This window comes from Simochromis diagramma, unplaced genomic scaffold (genome assembly GCF_900408965.1).
Source record: "Simochromis diagramma unplaced genomic scaffold, fSimDia1.1 OVJJ01000747.1, whole genome shotgun sequence".
NCBI lineage: Eukaryota > Metazoa > Chordata > Actinopteri > Cichliformes > Cichlidae > Simochromis > Simochromis diagramma.
The window spans coordinates 2,015,892-2,031,991 of NW_024386897.1; the positions used below are offsets into that span (position 1 = coordinate 2,015,892).

Consider the following 16,100-nt stretch of genomic DNA (forward strand, 5'->3'; position numbering starts at 1 on the left):
CTGATCAAAAGTTTAAAACCACTTGAAAAAAGGCAAAAAAAAAAATCATATTTTGCATGGTTGGACCTTAACAAGGTTCCAAGTTCAGCTTCAATATGCAACAAGAAGAAATGGGAGTGAGACAAAACATTTTTTGAGCGTGCAATTTATTGAAAACAATGCCTAAACTGAAACAGGCTGTTTTACAGCGAGCCAGCCACTTTGATCAATACAGATCTGATACAGTCAAAACAAGCCACTATCAACAAAAATGCATCTGCACTGGATGAACTGGGTAATGAACAGATCCAAAACAGATCCAGAAATGATAGGGTCCAAAATGTATCTGGGTTAGTATCTGCACCACACACATCTAGACTGACTGGCATTCCTCTGAAAAATCGACTTTAATCATTAGCTAACACACGTATTAGCAAGCTAATGCTACCAACCTTGTGTTTGTTACGCATGCCTTGCAGATGCAGTTTGTACAAATGTATAATTCCTCAAATAAATGCAAACACACTTGATAAAACTAGCTGGGGGGGACTATAACCCCAGGATTCTTTCAGGATTCTAAGCAGAGGACCAACATTACACACGGCACTGATGAAGTCTTTACTGTCCTACATTTAGCAGCCTTTTTTTTTTAGATACACATGTTAAACTGCTAATTGATATAAATACTCCAAAATACAGAATAGCTCCTGTGAACCTCCCACATTACATGTCAGATATAACATCTCAAATATAAAAATTTGTAACATAAGATTTTTGTTTTGCTTTGGTTGACACATGCCTATTAAAATTGCTAAACATATTTATTCAACATAAACACAAAGAACAGTAATTATCGACAGGGAATTATGTCCCACCCCATATCGAAAAGAAATAGTAAAAACTTAAAAGACTTGCATAAGATGTGGCCTACTTCATATAGTGAGTCATAGAAGGCTTATATGATTTACTCATGAAAGTGGCCACTTTCTCATTACTTTCATATATTGTTTTAGTAAGTATCCAAAACACACAAGTTTCATTTATATAATTTTTCAAGGGATCTTATATCTGTTTTCACTTTTGTATGCTTTTCATACAAGTTTCACACAAGACAGATACAAACTTTATAAGATTTATAGATCTTTTCCATATGGGACGACATATTTGCAACTCTGAAACACATTTAGTCTGGAATAGGAACAGACAAAAGTGAGTGACGTGACAAGGATGTGACATAATCAACTACCACTACTCTAATTTTAACCATGTTACCATACCATTTTTGATTAAATAATCATAAATCTAAATAATTGCTCACAAGCGTCTAATCTGTTGCCTTTGTGAATGGTTTAAGAACAGTGTATTTGAGCAAAGACTTGAAAATATATACTGAAATGACTAAATAGCATCTGACTATTGAAGCATTAAGGTATTTTAGATATTTAAAGTTGCGTAAATTAACATGTTAACTCTTAACTGAAATTGAATGAGTATTCAATATGAGGACTTATTTTTCAAGAATTTATTAAAAATATATTTTTTTAAATCTATGTTTTGGGGTTCTTGAGTACTGGTGACAGGATTGTGCCAAGCATAGCACACAAAACCTAAAATATGTCACAAGGCTTCATCTAAACTGATTTCTCGAATATGACAATGAGTTCATTGTAATCAAACACTCCAGGGGAGCAACTTTGTGAAGTGGTGATGATTTGCCTCATGTATATGAGGCCAGAAAAAAAGCAAGATGTACCTAATAAAGTGTCTCTGAATTTGTATAGTAAACAAACTGTTATTGTTACTGTTGTGAACCCTCACATCTAACATAGCTAAAGTTTCAAATAATAAGAAGTGATGCTTCTTCTAAGCCTCCACACCGCAGCACACAATCACTGCGTAGAAGACGATAAAGACACAATTCAGGTGAATTGAGGTAATATACTGGAGAAGTCTACAGGTTTCACATTAGATATGTAAAACCCAAAAATCATAAAAGCTACATTAGGAATCGGGGCACTTCTCAGGGCCACACGACCTCTCCTGATGTAGTGAGGGTGGAGGTAAGGAGGTCCATCTTTCTCAGCATGGAACGCTCATGCTGATGTTGCTGATGTTACAAAAACAAGACTTGTTTTGAACCATCTTCTCTCTGTGTTGATAGGATAACTCGTCAGTAACCATCTGAATGCAAGTACTCCTCCCTCTCACTGTATGTATCTACAGCATCTAAATTAATGTTGTTGGAACACTTACCTCTGTTGTTGTTCTCTTTGAGACTTAATCTGATAAGATGTCTGGATTTTTACATTAAAATGCTTTATCTGAGTTCATTTAAGGCCTCAGACTTATCTATCTACAGGGCTGATTGGGAGCGTGAAGTCACACCAAACTGCTCAGCTTGTGAATTGTGAGTTGGTCAGCGAGAACAAAAGGAATCAGAAATGACAAGCGTTGACAGAGAACAATGACTAATGTGCCTGCGGAGAGTAGATACGTCATCAAATGCTGCCAAATCACAACTGACATGACAGAGTCTGCTGATGTGCTCCGTAAACCAGACTACACCTGACAAAATGCAACTGACACTCTAAAACATAATAATGTAACACTGGTCTGGTTGGCTTGTAGTGCTGCCATGAAAATAAGAAAATAAATTTTCTGTGGCCATCTTACAACATTAGTTTGAATAAGAAATAACAGAAGTTATTGAAGCTTTTAATAAGAATAAATTCTCATGGTTACATGTTTTGGAAGAATAAATTAAAATGGTGCTTTTGACAGCGTTAGACAACATATAAAAGCTAGATGTAGCCGATCATTGTCTTTGGACGGGACATGTTAAGGCCTCAACATTAGCATTTTGGTTACTGCCATGATGTTTTTTTAGACGTAAGACTTGACCGTAACAAAATGGTGTTATCAAGTTTAAGTCAGAGTCTATGTCCAAGAATTGTATAGCTGCAATGCGCAAACGCAGGTGTAGCCCAGCTAGGAAAAAAGAGCAGTGGAAAGTAGTTTTTTTGGTGTATGATGTAAACAATTTAGTAATTTCTTTCTTTTTTTATTTAAAGGAAGATGTGGACAAATAAGATTATCTGTTGTCGTTTAACTTGGCCAATCAGCAATGAGCTCCCAGCGACCCTTGCTGTTGACCTTGATCGCATGACTTTCTGTAGTTGCCATTTCGTTCCTGTTCATACAATGCCATGTGCCAGAGAAACTAATGTTCCCGAAGTCGAATTGCTAGGAGTTGCAAGCGAATCTGCTGCAGTTTTTTTGGGTCGGTCAGAGTTTCACCCTGTCATCGGTCAGGTTTTTTTTGTTATCTGATAAAAGGATGACTCGACAGACGGACCCAGTCTGAAGCAAGCCCTCATTGAGGAGCAGCGATTCCACAGTTCCAGTTAACTGGATGGCGAGCCAACCCAAAAGTTAACAGGATTTGCTGAGGTTTTATTGAAGCCAAAGTTTAGTTCCCATTGAAGCTTCAGATACCTGCAGGACTACGAACTTTCTTCCTTCATCGGAGTGTGGTAGGACAAACGTTAAACAAACTGAACGGGCCCCAACGATCCATCAGTTACCAGACATTATTCACTCATACATTTGACTCAGAGAAAGCTGTATGCACGCACTTTTATTTAGTTTGTTATTTTGGGGTGAAATATTTTGTATTTTATTTTATTGCTTTCATTACATTTGTTGCAGCTGCTGTGTGTCTAATATAACAAATTTGTGAACAGTCTACTGTGGTGTGGTCTCTCCTTATTGGTGTTTATACCTTGGGCTCCTGTCGATCCTAGATTTTCTGATACTGGCTAGTAGGAGTTCGGTCATTCTTAATAATAATTTGTAAGCTGGGTTACACAGGCACCTGCTGCTTCTGTGCCAGACTCTTAAATTGTAATGGGACAGTGGGCATTTTAACACAGGAGTCTTTGGAGAATGACTCTTTTTTTGGGGGGGTGGCCATGAGAGGAACGGCAGTTTATGGCACAAAATAGTAGACTTCTTTATTCATAATTTTGGGTTGGTGTTAAGTAAAAACTCATGAAATACTACAATCAAATACTAGTAACAGGGTAAAATCAGAGGGGTGACATAATAGTTAAAAAAAGAAAATGATAGAAATGAAAAAGCAACACCTTTTCTGTCCATTCATTTCTTTTTCAACAACAGAAAGAAACAAGAATCCCAGTACAGTCAGACTGACATTGTTGGTGTTGATAAAATGTTTTGCCTGTTGATAATGTATCAAACATCCAGTGGTCAAGGTTCAAGGTTCAAGGTTCTTTATTTGTCACATGCATAGTTATATGCATGCATAGTATAACACACAGTGAAATGTAGCCTGACACGCTCCTCGACATGTGCAAAAAAATTGGGGGGGGGGTGTAGAGGAAAAACATTATATATATATTATATATTATATATATATATATTATATATTATATATATATATATATAGATATATAGATATATAGATATATATATATATATAGATATATATATATAGATATATATATATATATATATAGATAGATATATATATATATATATATATATATATATATATGTAGTATATACTGGTCCTCTGGTTAAACAGTAATTGAGAAAAAGTCCATAATGGCTCATTAACATTCATAGTAGTGAGATTATGTTCAGTAAAAATTCAACAAAGTTAAAGTCACAGAATGTTGATCTCTTTTTCCTTGTTACCCTGACAGAAAAAAGGAATATATGCAATGTAAACATTTCTTCAAAACACATTTGCCTGGTTGGCTGTGAGGTTGGAATTAAACATTATTTAGGGGGCAGGTATAGCTTCTCAGTGAAATTCAAGCTGGTTTATTTGAATATACAACCAAGTTCTATACTCAAGTTATAGGTGTTCATTTGTTCTCTTCATATTTAGCACTACTTTGACAGCGCTGCATTTGAAAGTGTTGGATTTTAAAGCCTTGCATCACATTTTATCCAGGATCCAGAACAATGCATTTTGCATAATGCAAGCAAAGGCTTTAGGGTTATTTTCACAGACTGGACAGAGGTGTAAAATTGGTCAGTCAGTTCTCCCACTAAAAGTCAAATTTTGTTCTTCCTTGAAGAATATTAATTTTGTTGTAAAATACTAAGTATAGTATAGAACACTTATAATCACGTACAGAACTATAATCAACTGCTCTTAACCAGTCCAAAAACGTTACAAATGAACTTATCTGTCACAAAGAGTACTGATCCTTAACACAGTGTTAGGTGTTGTAATTTACACTGACAGAAAATGTCACAAATAATTCCTAATAGTTGGGCCAACCTGAGACCTTTCAAGAACTATGTTATAACTTGAATGTAGTCACATAAGTAGACAACATATGGCAACGTGTCCTCACAGTCGATTGCATTCAGATCACGTTCAGATTCTAGTGGAGGCGCCACTTTAGCTTGGGAATATACTGAGAGACTCCTTTCTCAGCGAGGTCTCGCTCTGATTGCTACACTCACATTTGGCCAAAAGAAGCAAACTAAGTGTTAGAGAGCACTTCAGAGTTCCAAGTAACTTCTCTGAGCAAAAAAGGTGTGAAAACGCCTTAAATTTCCCAGACGCCTCTTCAGGGGTCGTGTCATCTATCGGCACACCCCCTCCTCATAGCTGACTTGCATGCCTAATCGGTTCTTATTACTGATGCTGGTTCGCCTTTAAAAGGCTGACATGAGCACTCTGCTGTGCCATACTTCCCTCTGCAGGCACTAGAGGAAACCTCTCATAACTGCCCTGCAGTGAAAGATGGAAAGACATGTTTGTGTGTACACTGCTAGCCGCTGCAAACTGCAGTCATCCTGGGAGAATCAAACCTTATCTAGCTACTTTGCTGTCATATATTGGACTATAAATTACCTTCATCTTGATAATACCTTGAAAGAATCAAACTGTGAAGAGCAATTAAATACAAAACAGAAACAGACTAGAATAATCACACAAGAGACCAACTCTGATGCTGATTTCTGTGTGGATAAATAGCACAATATCTTGGTAACACAAGCATGAAAGTATCGAAAAAGAAGAGTCCCTTTTCCCATCCTCTATCAGATGATCTGAAAGTTGCAAAGCTGTGGATTGAGCTGCAATCTCTCTCACAAGTGTTCATATCAGCTGCTATCAGAAACATCTTTATGACTGGAGAAATGCAAGGCATGCAGTTCTAATGACTGAGGTGTCAATCAGATGCTGCCGGCAGGGTTGTTGTGACTATTTTATCTTGGCCTCAAGTTTAATTGTGTTTTGCTGCCTCGGCAGTGGCCCCAGTGTCAGATGAAACTGATGTCTGAATTGCGGTCTGACATTTTAGTTGCATGAAAATATACAGACCCTCAGAGCCTTTCGTTTATTCAAGTATGTTCTTTTTATCAGTCATACACAATAACAAGAGCAGCAGGATTGACAGACAGTGTCAGAGGACCAGCAGAGGTGAGCTCTGGAACTGAGGATTAGTCTGATTCTTTGGCTATCATCATAAAGAATTGTGGCATGTAGCAAAAGTTCACTGACATTTTATTGATCCCTATACAGCAAGCTCGGTTTTTGCATGTGCACCACAGTGGGAGGTAAGGTCAGGGTGAGCTGTAGAGCACTGCCCCATGGAGCTGGTGCAAATTTAGAGTGAATTACTCAAAAACTGGTGTCCTTTCAGTTTTCCTTGACTTTGATGAATAACATTGTGTACAGACGGAAAATGTGTCATAGAAAGAAAATTCAGCTGAACCGGCACAAATGCTAATGCACTGGGGCTCTCTAAGATGTCATTATAGAAGAGCAAACAGGATAAAATGCCCTTTAAGGTGCCCACACAAAGGAGAAAACATACAGTAGTCTATATGGTTGTCTTAGGTCTTGGTCAGTCAGAAATGGAGGGCTCTGTAGAAAGCCCCTATATATGATGGAATGCAGTGTCCTCGTAGGTGCACTTAGTGGAATAAAATATCTCCATAACCTCTGAAAAGTAAGAAAGCACGATGATGTGCATTTAAATGAAGAGCTTTGTTATAACTGGATGAGGTGGACGTTTGGATGCTTAAGTAACTTCATTTTAACCATCTAAACTTGGAAGCCTGAACCACCTCAGCTGGCTCCTTTCAATGTGGGGGAGTATCAAAGCTGGCTATCAGAATGTCATTTTTGTTGTTGCAAGTCTCGGAAAAAAGGCAACAAACAAATCATCCTAATGAACATCCATGTTGGCTGGTTCCTAGCCTGATGCCAGTATCCAGTGGCTTCTGGATTGCTCATGAGTAGAATTTGAAGCACATGAAATATGGAAAAGGGCACAGTGTTGGCTCCAAGCCTGGCCACCCACTCAGCCCTCAGGCAGGGGTCCACTGCACCCACCCACCCACGGTCGCCCCAACCCACCTGGGTGTGTACGTGTGTGTGTGTGTGTCCCTGTCTGTCTATGTCTATTCGCAACACAGTGTTTGCTAAATTGGTTACACACTGTTCTGTCATTATGATAAAATGAGCCCTGATTGCCCAATGCTTTGCCAGGTAAAATAAATTTATTATTCTATTACAGGGTGATGGACAGGGTTGCCTCAAGATAAATGCAAAAAGTCTTTAGCATCACAAGCTTTGCCAGGGGCCATTTTTGCTCCATTCAAATGGTTTTTGCCAAGTGGCAGGATGGCTGCCAGTTTCCACAGCAAACTCCGCCACCTGTGATGGATGGCCCAGTGGGTTAGGCTACACAAACGCAGCTGTGATTGCACGGTGCCATAATGGAGGAAAAGGGGGGGACCTGCGAGCATGAGATAGACAGAGGTTTTATAAGCTTTGAGCTGAAACATTGAGAGCAGATTCAAAGCTCTGAGACTGTGGAGAATTAGCTGCGGTCAGCCATAGCTGCACCAGTTCGCTCTGTGCCTTGACAGTGGAATAATTGAACAAAAACTTTGAACTGCATTTTTTTTATACTTTTGGACAAGCCAAGCACAAAACATTTAGGATTAGACACAAATCCACTGTCAATTAAAGGGACAGGGAAATTGAATTAGAATTGCATTTTCTATAGAAATCCTTCATAGCTGCACAACTATGAGCAAAACATTTAAGGATGACAAAAAGCCACTACAGTTTCCTTCAATTTTTTTGTTGACATAATATCAGTCAAAACTGGCTTCAATTGATCTCTGTCCATCTGAAACCATGAACCATCCTTTCTACTACTTCTTTGATCGATCAGGATTGATCAGGGTGATAAAGAATATACAAATCCCACCTTTGCACTTTAGAGTCTTTTTTATTAGATAAAAATAAAAAATAAAAAAAATGTAGTGAAATGAAATAATGTTATGTTATTCTGTTACCTTACATATTCTGTTTCTGTAATTAAGCCTGACTGCCTGCTCACATATGCAAGATGACTTTGTGCATTATTCAATATTGATAATACTTTGCATTTAGTTTAAGTAATAAAGATGATAACATCTAATAAGACCAAACAGTGTAAATATGGACAATAATATTATTAATAAATAAATAATAATAACCTTACTTTTCAAGCTATAATCTTTGTCCTATGTGTAAAATAGCACATTGTCTCTCATGGACTGATATGTACGGAGGACTAACATGAGCATTCACTGTGATTTCTCCATAGAGAGACATGCTGGATGTCAGTCAAATCATGAAGGATCTGGCCAGCATGGTTCATGAACAAGGAGATGCAATAGGTAAGATCTTGTTGTGTATGCCTTGAATTTTTACACTGCCGACTCTAATTTATTACAGATAACCTTTTGTGGGCTCATTTTAATATGATGTGCTTGACTAATGCCCTAAGCTTGAACGTTCTGCTGGGCAAAACAAACTTTTTAACCTCCACCTCCCTGCCACACTGACAAATTTTCTGATGAGAAGCAAAAAGATGTGGGTTTAAAAACCACAACAGTGCAGAGTGTTTGAGAAAATCCATTTAGACACCCTGATATCTATAAACGGCTCTCCACTCCCTGCAGTGATGTAGACTTGGCAAAAAGAATGAAACTTAGCACACAGATATAGGACAGATATAAAGGCTTTTCTGCTGGGTCACAAATGTGCCATCAGCTATGTCTGGCTCCGTCAGGAGCATTCACTGGGGAATTAGCTTTTACTTGGTGTCAGCCATATGGGAAAAAGGGGCATACCTGAAAAATGTAGGTGTGATTTTGGCTTTAGATCAAATCTAACTTGAAGTGAAAGGCAGATGACTTTCCAAATTAAGGTTACTGTGTTGAGCCGTGGTCAGTGTAGCATAGGGCTGGGTATCGTCACTGATTTCTATAACTGGTTTAATTTTGATTCACTAGGTCTGGAGTTGATTTGATTTGATTCAATTTGGACTCAGTCAGAAATATTATTTTAAATAAATATTAATTGATAATTTATCAGTACATATCCATATTTTTATATTTGTGTATAAAAACACAGCTTGTGAGACTTCATCAGAGGTTTAAGCATCACAGCAGATGCCTTTGTGTCAAAGTAACTGAGGATAAAACACAAAAAAACATGAAGGAGATTTTTCTGGTCTGGCTTTTTATAGTGGATAAGCTTAAAAATATTCTGCAGTAGATCAAAAACTGAAGAAAACCATGAATCAACTCATGAACATTACCTGATGCTGCTGAAGGAAAGCAAAAAGTTACAGAGTAAACTTAAAGAAGTTTTATTAGAGACACAGCTAAGAGTTTTGAAATTTGGCATCATTTACAAAAATGTTAATTTCTTCTGTATTAAACAGAAGAAGTTAGGCTTTCTTGTCAGAGGTCATTTTTTAAAAACAAAAAAGCAGCGGCTGACTGCTGAGTAATAAGCAAGCAAATAATGTAGAAAACAGAGATTTTTGATGGTTAACCGGTTTCACTGAGAGAGAGAGGGAGCTGTGCAGAAAGTGTGATTTTAATCGTGGTGAAAGCCAAACAGCCAAAGTAAGAGGGAATTAATTTCTGTGTTTTTCAGCCATGACGTGTAGTTTCATCTTCTTTTGCTGGTGGTTCAGTGAAGGCCCGACAGCATTAACCTCTAAATTCAACCCGCATAATGACGGGAAGAACTATTGTTTAAAATTATTGTTCAAAAAATTGCCAGTACAGGAATAGCCCTAAGGAATGTAGCCTCATGGGCAGTGTAGTCCAGTTGTAAGTAAGCTATTAAGACTCGACTGTACACCGTGTTCGTGTTTTCCTCCGAAACAATAAGTTCTGTTGCAGCAGCCTTTCAACTCCTCTCTCTGTCTCTCGCTAGAAAAGTTGAGCCAGACAACAAAGTAAAGCTAGTTTTCAGCTATGAGCCCGACATGAACCCGACGTATTAGCCAGAGGTCCCTTTACTACAGTTCGGAGCCGCGGACCTGTTTTATATACGCGCGGAATAGTTTTCTATGTCCACTCTACTGTTACTCGTTTTATATTAAGATTTAAAAATCTAGTTGTATGGCCAGTAACCTTCAGTAAAAGTAATAAATCACACAGCAATAGTACATTCATGTAGTTGTAAAAAGTTTGATAATATATTAAGTAATCCTAAGTATTCAGAATACGTTACTCTCATTGAGTAACGTAACGGAATACGTTACAAAATACATTTTGGGGCATGTAATCTGTAATCTGTAGTGGAATACATTTTTAAAAGTAACCTTCCCAACACTGTTTAATGGCTAGACTGAAGGCTTCTAAGAGGACAGACCTCAAAAACACTTGGTGACAACTGGATCAGTTGAATCAAAGCAGGATTTGACAGACAAAAATTAGCACACCATCAAGTCTTGCACTAGTGATGGACAAGCAATTTTGTCTAAAGAATTTCTAAAATTTCTCTGTCTAAGCAAGGTCATAGTGTCAGAGGATGCATAGCGTCTATAAAGACATACTTTGTAATGGAAAATGTTTTATTTACTGATGAATCCTATATTGTGGTTCGTGGTAGTAATGGAAGGGTGTTTGCAAGGAGACTGACTGAAGAGAGAAACCACACAACAATGTATCAAACCCACAGTAAAACACTGTGAAGACATCTCAAGGTATCTCTGTGGAGAAGGATTCATATTCATAACTCAAAGATATGAAGAACCATTTCAACCCAAAGACCAAGGGCAGCTGTTTATTATGGACTTGTTAAACATCACCACAAACCCACTGAAGATTTTGTCAAAAAGATAAACATTCCTGATCTCAGGAAAAACACAACAGTGCTGACCATAACTATTGCTAGCTTTATTTAAACACACACACACACACACACACACACACACACACACACACACACACACAGGATGATACTTCAGTGTCTCAAAATACTCGGGATTAGTTGCATTGCTTTATGGAGTAAAAGGTGTGGGTACGTAATGGGGTTGTGGGTGTGTGATGAAGTTTCCTAGGAAGAATGGGAAGCAATAACTTGTGCTAATTGCTACCTTTTTGTTACAGAGTGCCCTTTTGTTTGCTACCTTCAATCAGGCTAATGTAGATACCCTTTAAATACCCTTTAGAGTCAGGATGACTAAAACTGGCTTATCCTAACTGCAAGAATGGATAATAAAATGTTTTTGTTTTTGTTTTCTTCGTTGTTTGCCCTTTTCTCCAATGTACTAGTCTTAAGTAGGCTGGCTAAAATGTAGAGATATAAATGATGCGTCAAATTCAAAACTGTTTTTTAAGGGTAATTTTTCTCTGTTCTGTCATTATTTTATTATCTGTGAACTTTGCAAAATAAGCAAGAAAGCTGATCCAACTAAAGGTGGAAACAACAAACTTCACCACTTGAGGATTAAACTGCCATTTCATACAGCAGGAATGTAAGGTGGATATACTAGCAGCTAGTGATGTGTAACCCAAAGTAAACAAATGACTCAACCAGCTTCTCTGGAGTATTCACTGGCGCTCCATTTGACAGGGAGACCAGGGTAGATGAAAATTATTGATGTGGGTACATAGTGGTAAAATGAGGGCTTCAAGCAACTTGTTAAAAAATGCTGAGCCAAAACGTAAGGTCCTGAGTAGAAAATATTTATCAATTCATGATTTAGTATGTTACATTATTACACAAATGAACCCCACCATCAGGAAAATGAACCATAATTTGATTTAAATGGACTAAACACCACAGATGTGAAAACACCTGTGAGAGGTTTAGTGTTACACACTCAATTTTTTGATATTTCATTGTAAAGCATCCTGGTACTTGTCCAGCTGTTCTTGTGGCTATTTGTCATGCAATTATGCACTCAAAACAGTGAGTATAAGTATTGTAATAGCCACAATTACAAACTGTATACACAAAAGGAAAAAAATGCTAATATTAGCACCGTTCAACTAACTCTGTTAGCATGGTACTAACAGAGGCACAGGGTGATAATTTTTGTCTAGCTAAAAAAAAGCAGGGAAAAACACCTTAGAGTATCTTTTTGTAAGACCAGACTAATGAAGGTACTTTAGGACTTTATTTATCTGGGTGTGATTGTATGGGTTTTCTCATCCAAGAAGCTTCTTTGGTTCAACTGGTGGAGTCCAAAACAGTTGGAGGTAATAAACCGCTAGTGGCGGGTGTCATCTTGGAGCTGGCCCTAAGGGTCGTCAGCACAGTGTTGATCACATTGTCACATGAGACATGACGAGGAGAGAAAACGTGGGTCATTCCCATCACTGGGCCCACAGGTGAGACAATGACCCACCCCACCATGATGTGAGTTATTATGGTCACCTGAGGCCAAATGTGAATGGGAGTTGAAACGCCTGAAATGGATCGCAGGACTGCACTGTTGGTGGGTGATAGCAGCTACAGTAGACGTCGATGGCGCCCCCTTCACTCGTATCTTAAATCATGTGTCTTCTCTGCCCAAAATATAAACACTGGCATCCTGGAAGGAGTGTCGTAATCTTAAAATGCAGGTGTAAAGCTGTGTTGTTTCCTGTTTGTAGAGAGGAGAGCTGTTTGTCTTATGTGGAGATCTAATCACTTCTCGCTGCACTGCACCGCATACACTGTGTTGTTTCGCTTGTGTTTGGGTGTTTTGTCCTTAGAGTGAACCAGTTCATAGGCTCACCTTCAGGAAACAAGAGAACAACCTCCACTAGGCATTTTAATACATAGGACATAGGCAAAATGTGCAGAAGTCCAGTTGCCTTTTTTTCAAGCTGTTAAGACGACCATAACCCGGCTGACGGAGACCCTAGACCAGGTATGTCGAACTCCAGGCCTCGAGGGCCGGTGTCCTGCAGGTTTTAGATGTGTCCTTGATTGAACACTGCTGATTTAAATGGCTAAGTTACCTCCTCAACATGTCTTGAAGTTTGCCAGAGGCCTGGTAATGAACTAATCATTTGATTCAGGTGTGTTCACCCAGGGTGAGATCTAAAACCTGCAGGACACCGGCACTGGAGGCCTGGAGTTTGACACCCCTGCCCTAGACAAACAATTTTTATAAACAGGTAAATAAGCTAGATACATACCAGTAGATACATACATAACCCTGTAAACATGTTTAATTATGCTCTAAAATTTGCCGTTTTAATGTGGAAGTACTGCATTTTTTCACGCTGTACATTGGCGTCACTTTGTTGTCCTAGAAGAAGTCCAACATAACTAGTGTATAGAGGACAGCTGTAAAAGTACCATCAGTCACATTCTCCTCTTTCAAATGTTAACTGTACGTCAGCCCTCACTCAGATAAAGAATAAACTGAACACTTCCTTCTGTCACGTCTAATACTTTTATCTGTTTGCAAATTCTGCCACATCTCATGCTTGCTCTGCTTATGAATGAGGTACCGCATTTGCATGTGAAAGACTGTGGATGTAGTATTTTGGACATGGTAGAGGAACACAGTGTGATTCTACCTAAATAAGTGAAGGAAGAAATAGAAGAGAATACTGTGGAAGACTGCAGAGTTCACAGGCATTATACCAAAGCAGAAATCCTATCTGATCACCACAGAGCCAGGCAATAATGGACCTGTCCCCATTAAAAGAGATGCACTGAAATTGCCCTGACCTGTTTTTTTTCTTGGTGTAGTGGCAAATAGAAATAATATTTGATTGTGTTGTGGAGGCATTTGTGGAAAAAGCAGGTAGCACAAAGAAAAGAATTGGCTAAAAAAAGGAAGGATTAGCACTTTCACGGCCTATTCATGCGGGCTACTCTGGCACACTACTCAAAAGAGCTTCAGTTTATACACAAGAAAACAGTACTTTCTTTTTATATACAAGATCTGTGTTTGTTTGGTATTTCCAGAGCCTTTGTATGGTAAGAGTGGCATCAGCGGGGATTCAGAACGTGTAGTTATCATATGGATTCACATTCACAGTTCCCAGAACTGCTTACAGGGAGTGCAGAATTATTAGGCAAATGAGTATTTTGTCCACATCATCCTCTTCATGCATGTTGTCTTACTCCAAGCTGTATAGGCTCTAAAGCCTACTACCAATTAAGCATATTAGGTGATGTGCATCACTGTAATGAGAAGGGGTGTGGTCTAATGACATCAACACCCTATATCAGGTGTGCATAATTATTAGGTAACTTCCTTTCCTTTGGCAAAATGGGTCAAAAGAAGGACTTGACAGGCTCAGAAAAGTCCAAAATAGTGAGATATCTTGCAGAGGGATGCAGCAGTCTCAAAATTGCAAAGCTTCTGAAGCGTGATCATCCAACAATCAAGCGTTTCATTCAAAATAGTCAACAGGGTCGCAAGAAGCGTGTGGAAAAACCAAGGTGCAAAATAACTGCCCATGAACTGAGAAAAGTCAAGCGTGCAGCTGCCAAGATGCCACTTGCCACCAGTTTGGCCATATTTCAGAGCTGCAACATCACTGGAGTGCCCAAAAGCACAAGGTGTGCAATACTCAGAGACATGGCCAAGCTAAGAAAGGCTGAAAGACGACCACCACTGAACAAGACACACAAGCTGAAACGTCAAGACTGGGCCAAGAAATATCTCAAGACTGGTTTTTCTAAGGTTTTATGGACTGATGAAATGAGAGTGAGTCTTGATGGGCCAGATGGATGGGCCCGTGGCTTGATTAGTAAAGGGCAGAGAGCTCCAGTCCGACTCAGACGCCAGCAAGGTGGAGGTGGAGTACTGGTTTGGGCTGGTATCATCAAAGATGAGCTTGTGGGGCCTTTTCGGGCTGAGGATGGAGTCAAGCTCAACTCCCAGTCCTACTGCCAGTTTCTGGAAGACACCTTCTTCAAGCAGTGGTACAGGAAGAAGTCTGCATCCTTCAAGAAAAACATGATTTTCATGCAGGACAATGCTCCATCACACGCGTCCAAGTACTCCACAGCGTGGCTGGCAAGAAAGGGTATAAAAGAAGAAAAACTAATGACATGGCCACCTTGTTCACCTGATCTGGACCCCATTGAGAACCTGTGGTCCATCATCAAATGTGAGATTTACAAGGAGGGAAGACAGTACACCTCTCTGAACAGTGTCTGGGAGGCTGTGGTTGCTGCTGCACGCAATGTTAATGGTGAACAGATCAAAACACTGACAGAATCCATGGATGGCCGGCTTTTGAGTGTCCTTGCAAAGAAAGGTGGCTATATTGGTCGCTGATTTGTTTTTGTCTTGTTTTTGAATGTCAGAAATGTATATTTGTGAATGTGGAGATGTTATATTGGTTTCACTGGTGAAAATAAATAATTGAAATGGGTATATATTTGTTTTTTGTTAAGTTGCCTAATAATTATGCACAGTAATAGTCACCTGCACACACAGATATCCCCCTAAAATAGCTAAAACTAAAAACAAACTAAAAACTACTTCCAAAAACATTCAGCTTTGATATTAATGAGTTTTTTGGGTTCATTGAGAACATGGTTGTTGTTCAATAATAAAATTATTCCTCAAAAATACAACTTGCCTAATAATTCTGCACTCCCTGTAATGAGCAATTAGAAGATGTGACTATAGAGAGAAGGAATTAAGTTTTTCAATAATTAGAAGTCAATAAGTGCATTGATTTGGATTTTTATAGCACAGCAAAGTGTATGAATTTACATCTTTCTATGTATATATATATATATATAAAAAAACACCCAGCACGCCCCTGCGGGCGGTTTATCCTTCAAGCTTGGGTCCTCTACCAGA

At 38.7% G+C, this 16,100-nt stretch overlaps 1 protein-coding gene across 4 annotated transcripts in view; it reads left to right on the forward strand.

The window, feature by feature from the left end:
* Positions 1–16,100, forward strand: part of tsnare1 (T-SNARE Domain Containing 1) — a 256,224-nt gene that overhangs the window by 159,624 nt on the left and 80,500 nt on the right. For all 4 annotated transcript variants that reach the window (XM_040034306.1, XM_040034309.1, XM_040034307.1 and 1 more), the window contains exon 9: positions 8,631–8,703. In XM_040034306.1, the coding sequence (XP_039890240.1) occupies positions 8,631–8,703 (73 nt within the window). The remainder of the gene's footprint in view (positions 1–8,630; positions 8,704–16,100) is intronic.